Raw genomic sequence first — 14,849 nt, forward strand, 5'->3', positions numbered from 1 at the left:
ATTGGAATACTAGAAGGGGATATGGAAGGTTAATTGCAAGAATCTCTGAGTGAGTATATTGTACCATGAATGTGTTAGTGTAAACATTAGATACTCAGGGATTCTTTATGACTATGTATGTTTTTCCAGCTACTGTGCTCTTTGAAAAAGAACTTTGGAAACGGACCTTACAAGGATCTGGACCGTCCGTTAGAGAACTCAGTCACAGAGTTTACAACGTATATTGGAAGGACATAGGTCTACCCATGAACTGTGACACCCACAGTGTCTGGAGTCAATCTTGGACTGCACCTATATTGTGACTGTATATTATAATTGTGAACAAGGCAATTTAAACCCTGTATAGGAAAAGTAGTGTCATAGGATGTCTGACCAGTAAATGCACTTTAATTGTAATAATTATAGCACTTGGAGCACGTGACACTTTAATAGAATAATTACAGGACGTCTGAAATGCCTATATGATTGAGGTTAAGGGGGAGTGCAATATGTGGTGCAGTTCTTGAATGTGCTAAGAGAGATAATTTGAAATACAAGTTGTTTAATATACCCCTTATATATTGGTGAATAAATAATTCTGGAAATAATATTACGTGCTTTATTGTTGATTGTGGAGGCATTATAGTACACGGGAATTGTTTCTTGTCTGATAGCAGTATTACCGTGTTGCTCTATATTTTGGGAAGGTTTTTACAGAAGGCAACAGTAGCACAAATCTCCTGAACAAGGGTAAAGAAATGTCCTAGCCTTCCACTCTGAAAAGCAGGGACTTGTGTAATGCAAGAGAACTAAACTCATATAAGCACAGTTCTTGTTTGTACAGATTAAAAGGTGTCTGCTGATGGAATGGCCACCTCCACATGCAGTGCAGATTGGTGGGGTGGTAGGTAGATTTTTATTGTAAGTAAAACATGACTGACAGAAGATGACAAATAAAAGCAATCAACAAGATAAGTTGCCAACTATCATGCAAGCCTCACTATACCCAAATGAGTATAAAAGTTAATATGTTCTTGTGAATATTAGGGCACCAGACAACTAGAGCTAAAGGGTATTTAATTAAATTAGGGATCAGTCCACATTTACTTTTTTTCCTCTGAAAAAAACAAGTTGTTACTAAAAAGTATGACTTTCAGACACAATTTTTACACCCATTTTCTGGGTGGTCAAAGCATATAAAGCTATCACATATATAACATGCTGGTCCACATCTGCTAGAAGGAATGTTATTTTCTCCACAACTGAACACGAAGACAGATTTGCTCATTTAGCCTCAAGAAATTTATGCCTGGGTTCCAAATATAGAGAACTGTGCAGAATATAATGAGGAAGATCCTCAACTTCTGACACACCACAAACACATGCATGCTGAATATCCTGTTTATGAGAGTACCAATGTGCTAATATGGCCAATTGCATAGTTTGAAAGCACATACTAAAGGCTGATCTTAGGATGTAAAATGTGATGTTGGACAGATAGCAGGCTCAAGTATGATCCACTTTAAATCCATTTATACCAGGAAAAAAATTGAAGCCATTTTTGTATGCTTATCAATTGAGACATCAAAATGCAGAGTTTGGGACTAGCCTGGAGAACCTTCCAAAAGTGAAGTGGAAGAGAACAGTGACGGACAATACTATTATATCTGGTGATCCAGGTATTATCATTCTGGAGAAGGGTGAAGTGTTGCCTTGAAAGATGCATATGAAGATTTCATCTTCCTGCAGATATGTGGGGTGGACCAGCACAGCCCATAAACATTAGCACCACATTACGAGTCATGAACACAGAAAGAGCAACTGATCTCTCAAAAAGATATAGCCAACTATGTGTTTACTTTTTGAATAAGATTCTAAAGTACTCAAAGATACCAAACATACAAAGAGAGGACACACAAACATACAAAGAGAGGTAGTGTGGTACAGTATTGAGTTTTGGACTAAGATCTAGGAGGCCCAGAACCAAAGCTCGTTTCCCACAAAGCTTGCTAGGTGACCTCAAGACAGTCAGTCTCTTGAAGTATAATGTACCTCACAGGGTCTTGTGAGGACAAAATGAGAAAGGAAGAGCCATATACACTGCCTGGAACATTTTGGCAGAAGGATGCACTAGACAGGCACCTATTTTAACAATATGTAGCATTAGAATAACCCTTAGACCAGCGATGGCAAACCTATGGCACGCATGCCACAGCTGGCATGCAGAGCCCTCTCTGTGGGCACGCGAGCCAAGTTGCTGGATCGCTAGTTCCCGGGCTCATTTGGAGGGGGAATGCCTGGAATGGCGTTCTGAGCAGAGATCACATGGGGTTTGGCCTTGCCCACGTGATTCCTTTTCCTCAAGGCTGCCTCCCTGCTGCCCGTCTCTTTAGCAGCAGGAAGCAGAGGCTGCTGGGGCTGGCTTTCTAAAGAAGAGTAAGCTGCTTTGATTTAACTTGCTTTACTTTCAGTCGTGGCTCTTGAGTGAGAGAGAGAGAGAGAGAGAGCGAGAGCGAGAGCTTGCAAGCAGGGCTGCTGGTCTAAAGAAGGGCAAACTGCTTTGATTTAACTTGCTTTACTTTCATTCGTGGCTCCTGAGTGTGTGTGTGTGTGAGAGAGAGAGAGTTATTTATTAGTTGGAACAACTGTATGAGCTGTTTTTTTTTTAACTAAAACCTCAGTATTCAGGTTTAATTGCAGTGCTGGCACTTTGAAATAATTAAGTTGGTTTTGTGTTGCAGTTTGGGCACTCGTGCTCAAAAAGGTTCGCCATCACGGCCCTAGACCTTTTCATCTCACCAAAAGAGCGGTGTACAACCATAACAGATCCTCTGAATGTCTAATTTAATTCTTAGAGACTGTGTAACTCTTTTTACATATGACCTACTGCTGATATTCAGGAGAGAAATAGATGCAAACTACTGTACATCGCTTATTACACTCTGTTTTTATAATGGTACTGCAGCATCACACACTGATGATATACCAGTGCTTGCTGCAGCTTAGTCAGACTAAAGCATTACATTGTCTCTTCTTGCCTATTTACCAACTTTCAATACTGGAATCTTTCTCTTGCTTTCATTTCCCGTAATGAATTTGTAGGGCTGCATCTGTGTCTCTGTTCACCTGAATACTCTGCTCATTTTATCTTATATAGATTCAGCATATTTCCTGGGGTGGGGTATGTGTACACAGATGCAGTTTTTAAACTACAGCATTTATTAATTAAAACACACACTAATGAAAAACTCTTTCTGAACATGAAATTCCAGGAGGAAGTAGCATACGTGTACAGAAACAGGACAAAGATTATGTCTGGGACAGTGACTGACAACAATAAAATGAAATTGTATGTGACAAAGATGCTGAAGTAGGCACAGCATAAGCTTCATTTATTGTCAGTGATGTTTCAGATAATGAATATGCAAAAAATAAATTGTGGATGGAAGTTTTCTTTGAATTTGGAGTGGCTTCATTGACTGAGCGCTCATCTATTCCAGCTTCCAAGAGTATCTAACCAGGTGCTTCCAGGAAGCCCACAAGCATATCTCAAAGACAACAGCCCTTTCCACAGCAACAGATAACTCAGAGGAATAAAGCTGGTATATTTGTAAATATCTCTTGTTTGTGCATCAGAATTGCCATGGAAATGATACATAAAAGTCAGGGGAATATGCTGTAGAACTCTTTTTATAATATCCCATTTCCACTGTTTTGCTAAAAATAGCCATAATAAAAAAAATGGCTGACTAGCTCTGTTTTTTCCATTTTCTTAAAAAATAAAATCGTTCATCTGTTCTGAGCACATTTTCATTTAAAGTCAGAATCATTTTATATACTAATAGCCAAGTGGCCCTAATCTGAGGATACTTAAATCCAGAGATTGAACAGACAAGACAGGTTTTCAGAAAAATCTGAAAGGCAGTAATGTAAAAGTGTTCAAAAGACTGTCAGTCCCCATAGCCCTTAGCATGACTGAGTTATATACACTGCTAAGGATTTCCCTGCTGTCCTTGGATGTCCTATGAGACAATTCTGTAGATTAAATATCCAACGGGAACTGCTTTCAATGGCAGTTAAAAGGTAGGTTGGTGAGAAGAAGAAAGGAGGGAAAGATGAGGATATGGGGGTTGCCCTGAGGACTGAAAGAGGAAATAGAGTAGGGAAGGGGATACAGGGATAAAATGAGTTGCCCCCTGCAAGTACTTGTGGATTCCCCACTGTGTAACTGGGCCAGGACCAGCATCTGGCACTGAACAACTGGCGCACAGTTCTGCTAAGTTCAGGCTTCCCTGGAGAGGGAAGGTAGGAAAGCTGAAGAATGGAGGGGCAGATAAAGTAGGTTGGCTGAAGGCTATGAAGGACATAAGTAAGAAGGTAAAGGAGATAATTTCAGGTGGGTAGAACAGCAGGACTTAAGTTCAGTCACAACTCAAAGACAACAAGATTTCCAGGGTATAAGCTTTCAAAAGCCAAGCTCTCTTTTTCTCACAAACAGAGCTTGATTCTTGAAAGCTTATACTCTGGAAATCTTGATGGTCTTTAAGATGCTACTGAACAAGAATTTTCCAAGAAAAGAGTGGAGTTTATGGAGGCCTTCACGGAAGGAAAAAGAAATGGAGTGGAGGGGAGGTGCAAGTCCTTGTGGGTGCCCCATTTGTAAATAAATAACAAGTTTCACATATTATACCTAGATATGAATAAGTGCCTGGTTGTTTCAACCCAGCGTGTTGAAATGGTCCTCTCCATACCTTCCCCTATAAGATACCAATGCACAAACAAAATAAAGCATGCATACACATTTTCTTTAACATTGATATAAGCATAATTCTGCCCTCTATTGGAAATAACATGCCGTTTGCATTTCCTTTCCTCAACAAGACCACAGCAACGTTCCTTCTTTTAGCTTATCAACAAATAGTAGTTTGGAAAGCTGAAGGTCTTGCCTTGTGTTCTTGCCTGTTCACTACACATGTGTATCCTAAAACAGAGATCCATAGCACATGGATCCTCATTGGGCCATCTGCTTTTTGGCTGTCACTGTCCCCTACCTTACATATACGGAATAGGAGGAAAGCCTCCACAAGGGCAGTAGCAGGAACCTTTGCAAACAGGCAGATAGCTCTTGACAGCTGGGGCACATGACAAGAGAATGTGTTTGCTGGCTTTCTAATGTCCTAAAGAACCTGTTAGTTCAGGTTGTATGTTTAATCTACAGAATTGCCTCACAGGACATTTGAGGACAGCAGGGAACTCATGAGCACAGTGTATATAACTCAGTCATGCTAAGGCCATGGGGACTGACTGTCTTTGAACACTTTTATGTTTCTGCCTTGACCTAGGGAATCCTAAAGAGAATGCTGAAATGATGGCAGGTAAATACTCCAATTTTAATAAGCACATTGGCTGAATTAAAAATTCTCTGTCAGGACTAACTATGATTAAGTAAGTTCAGGAACTACAGTAATGATAGTAAGTATGCGACTAATGATACTAAGTATAACACCTTTCAGAAATGCTTTGCAAATGTTCTCACCTCGGTAATCCTTAAGACTGCCCTATAAAGTAGGCCAGTATTATTGTTTGCATTCATATTGTAGACGGCATCTTCATTATATACAAAAATCTGCTTCTAACTCCTCAGTAAGTACAGAAGTCAACATTTGCCACTGAAACATATACAGAGACTTGAACCAGAGTCGTGTTTCTTTCCACAGTAAACATCTTATTGAAGTATACAGGGAGATGTTTCAGTAAGCAGCATGCTCTTATCTTTGGACCACTGCATTTTTTTTTAACATAAATGTATGTTACATGACACATCCACTGTTACATTCTCTAAACAGGATTAAAGGACAGATACATTCAACTTCACCACCACCCTCCCTATTTTTTGCGAAGGCCAGTGTTCATTCCACAGAATCAGATCCTTGACTGTATAAACATTCAGGTTACCCTTATACTCTGCTCTCTGTATAGGTTTATGACAATGGATAAATACAGATGGCAACTGTGTCTATAATGTCCTCTGTCCTTGAATTCCCAATCAGGTAAAACTCGCCTTTGCCCCTTGGTAGGACATTATGGGTTATCAGACTACCCTGAACTTAAATCGAGAATGTAGTTAATTACTTATATGAATATTACTTGCATATGAATGTTATGGTATTCACAACTATTCTGTTGCTGTTTGTAACCAGAGGCTGCAGATATTTTTGTTTTACTTGGCAGTCCCTCAGTGATCCCTCCTCCCTCCCCAATTTTTTAAATGGTTGTTTCTAGCTTTTGTATTCATTTTAAGTTCTGTTTTTAACATGTTTTAATGACATAGTTGTATGCTAGTTTTAATGGTTCTTGAGATTTTAATTTGTTTTAATTTGTTAGCTACCTTGCTGGCTCTATGAAGGTGGGGTAAAAATCTTGTATATAAATAAATAAATAAATAAAGTTGTTAATGCCTCTCTCAGTTTTTTCCTTTTTCAACCTTAACACTACAACGCTGTATTAATGTTGTCCAAGTTTTATCTATTCTGTAGAAATCGATTGCTTATGAATGAATTAAGATCAATTTGTATTCTGGAAGAAAGAAAGGAATTACCTGTATGAAATTTTTTTCCAACCATGAAAGCAGCAAAGATAGCAGAAAGACTTCTGTCAACATTGCTTATATATGAAGTACATTTTTACTTTATTTTCAAAAAAGGTAAGCAGACTCTATTCTCCCATTATCTACTTGTGAAGAGCAGCATGAAATCAGAAAGAAAAAGATTACTTTTGGCACAAAAATGCCAGAAACAGGATACAAAAAAGGATGCTAAAATTAGAATTGTTGGGTTGGGATATTAATGGCTCTTGAATGGCAAGCACTGGGAAGAGGGAATTCTATGAGTCAGCAGCTGAAAATATCCTACAGCTTGAGAACAGAACTATGTATACTACAGGTTATAATGAGAAAACAGACCATGGATGTTAATATCAGTGACCTCTACTTGTCAATAGCAAAGTACACAATAAAACTAGAACTATGGTATATTCAAAAACAGCATAAAATTAGGCAATATATCCAAACACATGTTGAAACATGAGATCAAAGGCCCTTATCTCTGCTTATCTCATATACTGTAAGAAGCATGCATTTTTTAAGCTGAACGTTACACTTGTCTTTGTTGTGCATATCTTTCCAATGCTACAAAACCTAGTTCTTAATTTGCAGGTACACTGAACTAAAGCATTTTAATTTTATCCCTATGCAACCAAATCTGGTAATCTGTCTCTCTAGGAAATTCTGATCCAGTAGTCAATCAGAAGAAATAGTTTTATGCTGTAATTATACCAAAAAAAAATTTTTTTTTCTATCGTCTAACTTATTTTCCTATCACCCCCCTCCCCTGTCTTCCAGTCACTAAATTTGTATTAAAATTCATTTCATGCTAGTCAACAAGGCCCATTTGCACAGTTAAAGAATTATTCCTAACAGACACTCAAAATAAATTTCTACTCTCTTTCTTCTTTTGGTTTAAAGGATAACAGTCCATTGGCAAGAGTTTCATAAAGGTCATAGCACTGTACAATGCAAGATTTCAGCTTAAAGGCTGGCCCATAGTGTTGTTGCTGATGACTGGAATAATTCTCTATATAAAATCAATTGGACCACCAATGTCCTTAGAATCACAGAGTTGGAAGGGACCTCTAGGGTTATCTAGTCCAACCCACTGCCCAACACAGGAAATACACAGCTACCTCCTCTCAACACGCCCAGTGACCCCTGCTCCATGGCCAGAAGATGGCAAAACACCATCAGGATCCCTAGCCAAACTAGCCTGGGGAAAATTGCTTCCTGACCCCAAAGTGGTGATCAGCATTGCCCTGGGCATGTAAGAAGGGGCCACGAGAGTTAAGCACTGATGTAACCCTTCCTGCCCTCTCTCTCATGATCTGCCTAAGTTCACAGAATCAGCACTCTGCACGATCGTCTATATAACAGCCCTTCAAGAACTTGAAGATGATCATCATATCACCTCTTAGTTGTCTCCTCTCCAGGCTAAGCATACTGATCTCCTTCAATCTTTCCTCATAGGACTTGGTCTCTAAACCCCTCATCATTTTCGTTGCCCACCTGTGGACCCGCTCAAGCTCGTCTATATCCTTAAATTGTGGTGCCCAAAATTGAACATAATACTCTAGGTGAGGTCTAACCAGAGTAGAGTAGAGTGATACCATCACTTCACATGATCACTATGCATCTGTTGATACAGCCCAAAATCGCATTTGCCTTTTTAGCTACCACATCACACTACATCTGATGAAGAGAGCCGAGGCTCTCGAAAGCTCATGCTACAATAAAGTTGGTTAGTCTCAAAGGTGCTACTGGACTCTTTACTATTTTGCTTCTACAGATTAACACACCTAGATCCTTTTCGCATATACTACTGCCAAGACAAGTCTCCTCCATCCTATAATTAAGCATTTGATTTTTCTTATCTAAATGCAGAATTTTTATCTGTTGAAATTCATTTTATTTGCTTTAGCTCAGTTTCCCAGTCTGTCAAGATCATCCTGTGTCCTGACTCCTGACTCTGCCTTCTACCATATTTGTAACTCCTCCTAATTTAGTATTATCTACAAATTTAATAAGCATTCCCTCTATTCCTTCATCCAAATCATTTATAAAAAAGTTGAACAAAACAGGCACTCTACTTGTCACTCTTCTCTAAGAGGATGGGGAAGCATTAACAAGCACTCTTTGGATGCAACCTGTCAACCAATAACACTAACAGCATCCAAACCACATTTTAAGAACTTGTCAACAAAAATATTATGTGGAACCTTATCAAAAGCCTTACTGAAATCGAGATAAACTATATCTGCAGCATTCCCCTGATCCAGCAAGTAGTAACTCCCCCCCCCCCCCAAAAGAGGTAAGGTTAGAGTGACATGACTTGTTCTTGACAAACCCATGCTGCCTAAATGCGTAAGGATTGACTGACTGGTGATTTGTTCTAAAACTTTTCCAGGTATAGATATCAATCTGATTGGTTGGTAGTTACCGGAACTTCCTTTTTCCCCTTCTTGAAGATGGGGACAATATTTGTCCACCTCCAATCTTCTGGCACCTCACTTGTTCTCCAAGAATTCTCAAAAATAATGGACAGAGGCTCAGAAATTACATCTTCGAGCTCTTTTAGTACCTTTGGATGCAATTCCTCTGGCCCTGAGGACTTAGATTCATTTAAAGAAACTAGGTGTTTATGTACTACCCTTATGCCGATCTTACATTTGATTTATATACCACCCTTCAGGACAACTTAACACCCACCCAGAGCTGTTTGCAAAGTGTGTTAGTATTATCCCCACAACAAACATCCTGTGAGGAGGCTGGGGCTGAGAGAGCTTGGGAAGAGCTGTGACTGACCCAAGGTTACCCAGCTGGCTTCAAGTGGAGGAGTGGGTAATCAAACCCAGTTGCCCAGATGAGAGTCCCACTGCTCTTAACCACGACACAAAACTGGGTCTCTCTCTCAGGCTGCCGCTCCCTTCCCTCATCATATGTTCTATTTTTGCCATTTCCCTCACAGGGGAAGATGGAGGAAAAGTAGGAATTGAGCAGTTCTGTCCTCTCATCATCACCTGTTACAATGTCACTTTCCTGTACCTGCAATGGTCCTACCATGTCCTTGCTTTTTCTTACTTTGAACTTAACCAAAGAACTTTTTTGCTATTTTTAGTATATCTTGCTAACCTAAGCTCATAGTGAGCTTTAGCTTTTCTAATACTCTTCTTGCAAGCACTGGTTATTTGTTTATATTCATCTTTGGTTTTAAGGCCCTCCTTCCATTCCCTAAATGAGTCTTTATTTCTCAAATCTTTAGAAAGCTTTTTAGGGAGCCACCTTGGCTTCTTTAGGCTCCTCCCATTTTTCCTTCTCATAGGAATCGTTTGTGATTGTGCCTTCAATATTTCGCTTTTAAGAAACTCCCACCTCTCTTCTTTCCATGGCAATCTTCTTCAGAATACTAATGAAGCAGATGCTTCTGCTCAAATGATGAGTCCTTTTTTTTCCTCAAAGGGGGATCTCTATATTTCTGAAATGTGATATTTGGACTCCTTACGAAGGAAAAATCTGGTATTTTTTATGCCAGAAAGGACTGTTCATAAGGAGACAAATCTTGCTTCTTAGAGTTTTTTTTTTAACATTCACTCTGGGCCATTTCCTTTCCAGGTAGTAAAAGGAACTAGGACAAACATTGTGATACAATATTAATCAGTATTTTAAGAACAGAGGAAGATCTAAATGAAGGACATCTTGGCTCTATGGAACATGCACAAATCCTTTAGCAGGAAAATGTCTAATTCAAGAACCCAATGAGCTGATCTAGTAATAATTTTAGAAGTGTCTTTTAACATAAACATCATTCCCATAAAACAGATTATCAGCTCAAATGGAATTTTTTATTTACTTTATTTATACCTCTTCCTCCCCAATTGGGACCTGAAGTAGCTGACTTTAGTCTCCTCCATTTTATCCTCACAAAAATATGTAAGGTAAGTTAGAGGGGGAAGGCAGAATGGGTTACATCAGTGCTTAGTTCTCATGCCCAGGGTAATGCCGATCACCACCTTGGTGTCAGGTAGCAATATTCCACAAGCCAGTTTGGCTAGGGATCCTGGAGGTGTTTTGCCATCTTCAGGGCATGGAGCAGGGGTCACTGGGGCAGTCGGGGGGGGGGTAGTTGTGAATTTCCTGCATTGTGCAGGGGGTTGGACTAGATGACCCTAGAGGTACCTTCCAATCCTATGATTCTATGACTATTACTGGCCCAACAAACTTCCATGCTAGCCTGGGGATTCAGACCTGGGTGTCCCAGATCCTAGTCTGACACTCTAACCACATTGGGTTGATAGTAGGCTCCAGTACTCCATTTAATCTTCAAGTTAACATCTGACATTTGTAGGAGATAATAACTTCTCTACTTTTAAGAAATATTTAAGAAGAGGATTTATCAGAAATATTTAAGAAGAGGATTTATCTGAAACACTGAGACCCTGCTGTTTCTGGACTAAGAACTCAAGATAACAAAGACCCCTCTCATTAGAGAATATAGTCCTTATAGATAATTTCATAGAATCAGATCATGGGAAATGTTGAGAACCCACCATGTGGTGGCCCTTACTCTATGGAACGGCCTGCCTGACGAGGTCAGGAGAGCCCCCACGCTCCTGGCTTTCCGCAAACAATGCACAACCAAATTATTCAAAAAGGCTTTTTTCTCAGATAGGAGGGCAGTATTGTAGGGAGGGGTTCTCAGATGTTCCACTAATGAGTTAGGAACCATAGACTTCACCATTATGTTGCTTTACATATTATCTGTTGCTTTAAATATGTACTCCTGTATACTACCTGTGCTTCATATTGTTTAACATCAGTCCTAGAACTGATTATGTTCTATTTCAGCAATTCTTCAACCCCATATTGGATCCTTACTAATACTATGTCTTTGTAAACTTGTATTCATTTACCCTATGACATTGTTTATGGAAATGTTCTTAACATGGTATGGAAATGCCTGCCCTTGTCCTTGCTACTGATTGTACTAATCTCACACTATGTAATGTGCTTCGAATCTCAGTGAGAAAAGCAGACTATAAATGACATAAATAAATAAGTAAACAAACCTCTGGTTGTTGTGGATTTTCCGGGCTGTATAGCCGTGGTCTAAACAAACCTAGTTTGTCTCTTAGTTTCTAGAGCACCTGTTGCAGAAGTTTGAAAACAGGATGCCTTGGGACTGAGCCAGCAAATCTACTTTACTTTACTTTATTTGGTATTTAGCCCTCCTTCCCTGCAAGTGGGTTCAGGACGGGGTACAACATTCATAAAATACATACTTATATAAATACAATTAAAGCCATATCATAAAATCATAACTCAGAGGTTCTGAGTTCTAGGTTCAAGAGCGATCTTTTATCCCTATTGCTGTGGAAAATCCTGGGGTCCCTTCTTATTGGTGCATAAGAGGGAAACAGGTGGGACTTCTTTCTTGGGTGGCTTTGTCAGAATAGCTATTTCTTTGCACCCAAGAAATGTGTTCTCCCCATTCTCAGGATGCCCTTCAGATTCCACATGGGAAATGAAAGCAGCAAGTGCATTTCCCAAGGCAAGCAGAGTAACACAACGAAAAGCTGGCAAAGTATTCTATTAAAAAGAGTGCATTCAAGCTATGCCAAGAGAGGCTACATTAGAAACTTGCCAAGGACCTAATTGCTAAAAAGCACATAATGCTGTTCAGAATGTTTGTGAAGAGATTCAGTCTTTGGATACTACAAATCCAAGCATGCTGTTTATTTAAGCAGTTTTAGTTTAGCTAGAGAAATTTTATTTTACAAAACATATTTTGGGAGTATCCTGCACCAAAATGGGGAAATTACAGATTAATAATGAGAGGAAAAAGCCTTACAAAGACTACGTTTTCCATTTCAAAGTCTTCTGTATCTAGCAATGAGGGCTTATTATATACCTTAATTAACACACACATTGCTTACATTTTAGCTAAAGATGCAGAACAGCAAAGTAAAACAGTAGAAATAAGCATTCTTTCATCTGTGATTGCATAATGTAAGTGTTACCGATTAGATACAGAAGACTATTGTCCTTTCTATTCATGGGAGCCAAAAAAATCCAAAAGGCGGTTTAATAACTGAGCTGGAGGACTACTGTGGAGTCTTCTGACTTAACTCTTGATTTAATGAGATATCTTCCTTTGTTTGCTAAAGTACCTGAAGTATAAACATTCATCCCACTCCTCCAGGCAGTCCTTTCTTTCATCCCTCTGACTCAAGAAAAGGACAATGGCTTTAGCTACAGAATGACAGACCTTGGGAAGTCTTCTTGGTATATTTAACCAATAGATCTGCAACTAGAGATCTATGAAGAAGCTGTAAAATTTCTGGAAGTTGGAACAACAAAAACCCTGAACAACAGGCTCCTGTAAGTTTTACAGAGCAGGAAGTTGAATTATCCAATTCTTTTAATAAAACATGTAAGATATAATTACTCATTGTCCCAATGTAGAATTTTGTGCCAGATATGATTCCCAGTTAATGAGTTAATATACAGAATTTCATTTCATTTTCATTTTTATGGATTATAATTAATGTAGACATTCCCAATGCTCAACAGCACTTGGATGTTAACATTCCCTTAGTTCACTATAACCTTATTCTGAAACAGTTATCCCCAAGCACAAACAACTTGAAAATGAACTTGAAAAACTACTCATTAAAAACCAAGTTTTTTCTGAAGGTGCAAAATATTATGATGTACCACAGAACTTCTAAAATGGTTTAACTGGGAAATTTTCAGAAATGAACTGGTGAAAAAGGGGATGGGACAATGAAAAGGACTTGCCTCTCTATGTAACAAACGAAGCTGCTTTATGCTAAGTCAGAACACTGGTCTAGCTAGTCCAGTCATGTCTATTCTATCTAGCAGTGGATCTTCAAGGCATTAGATAGAGGTCTTTCCCAACCAGAGATCCTTTAACAGGAGATGCTAGGGATTCGCATTTACATGTATACTTGTTAAAAAATTAGAAGTTAAAAAGCTACTTAAAGCCAAAGACATTGTCTGTATTCCAGGCATGCCTTGGCAGTTTTCAACATTGAGAACCATTTCTTCAACCAAATTTCCCATATCTTTGCTTAAAATGAATGGGATTACTTAAAAATAAGTGATCTGACAATGGTACTTTTGGATGTACTGTTTTTTTTGCCCTAGGCAGACCCCAACTTTAGGACTTACATTACAATATAATGCAGACAACTGAAGAACAAGCAGCACACAACCTTCTCTTGTAAAAAAATGTACAAGTGGCAGTAGGACAGCAGGATTTGGGTCCATAACACCTTAAAGATCAAGATTTTCAGAGTGTAAGCTTTCGGGAGTCAGAGCTCCTCTTTTCAGTCTGAAGGGAACTCTGACTCTCAAAAGCTCATATCCTGAAAATCTTGTTGGTCTCTTAAGGTGCCCCTGGATCTGAATCCTGCTGTTCTACTGCAGACCAACACAGCAATCCACCTCAACTATCCTACAGGTGGCAATACACACTCTTCGCTTGCATTGTTGCCACTCAGGTGCATAGCAAATCTCAGCATCTGTGCACAAAACCAGACATTTTGGAAGGGAGAAAAACATAAACAGAGATGGCAAATGAGGCCTTTATTGCGTTTTCTCCTTTTTTTTGTTACTGTCATCACACCAGTTCAATGAGCATTGCGTATCTACTCTTTGGCCAAAAGCCCATGCTGCCCAGGACTTGTTATCCTCTTGATTAATGTTTGTAACTTTTAAAATTCCTGTCTCCAAATTCATATCACACAGGATTGTACTGTAAATCCTTAAAAAGATATTCACTGGTTGTTCTGCTACAATGACATTACGGTGTCTACAGTGTCTGGATATCTAGGGTGTATATAAAAATTGTAGGGATGGAAGCAAAGTTACTGACAAAAAGTTTCTTCACAATTTTATTTTTTTGCTTTTCCATCTTGTTTCCAATTACGTATGATTTCAGCTCGTAGCCTATTTCATCTATATTAGAATATAGAAAAACTGAAGGGACTATTTAAAATATAAAGTGGATAAGTATCATTTTGTGTGTGTGTGTTTAAAGGTTCTCTGGGCTTAATGTTTCATGGGCATGGTACAATTTTCAGGAAACAAATTCCATTTCAAAAGTAGCAGGTGAGATCAACATCACTTGTCAATGTCGCCACTTTCCACAGATGGTTGATTTGAAGTAGGTGCATCTTCATAGGCCTCAGATGGAGCAGTGGGGGCTCTAAAATATGAAAACGGGAAAAAACAGAACATA

At 39.0% G+C, this 14,849-nt stretch overlaps 1 protein-coding gene across 3 annotated transcripts in view; it reads right to left on the reverse strand.

The window, feature by feature from the left end:
* ARHGAP26 (Rho GTPase activating protein 26) overlaps nucleotides 1-14,849 on the reverse strand; it is a 401,231-nt gene that overhangs the window by 44,166 nt on the left and 342,216 nt on the right. Inside the window, exon 22 of one of the 3 annotated variants that reach the window (XM_054976070.1) lies at nucleotides 14,736-14,816. The exons of 1 other annotated variant lie outside the window; for it this stretch is intronic. In XM_054976070.1, coding sequence (XP_054832045.1) covers nucleotides 14,736-14,816 — 81 coding nt within the window. Of the gene's footprint in view, nucleotides 1-14,489; nucleotides 14,817-14,849 lie in introns of those variants that run through there. One more of the 3 variants, XM_054976072.1, reaches the window with a different exon arrangement.

The sequence above is a fragment of the Eublepharis macularius genome, chromosome 4, assembly GCF_028583425.1.
Source record: "Eublepharis macularius isolate TG4126 chromosome 4, MPM_Emac_v1.0, whole genome shotgun sequence".
Taxonomy (NCBI): Eukaryota; Metazoa; Chordata; class Lepidosauria; order Squamata; family Eublepharidae; genus Eublepharis; species Eublepharis macularius.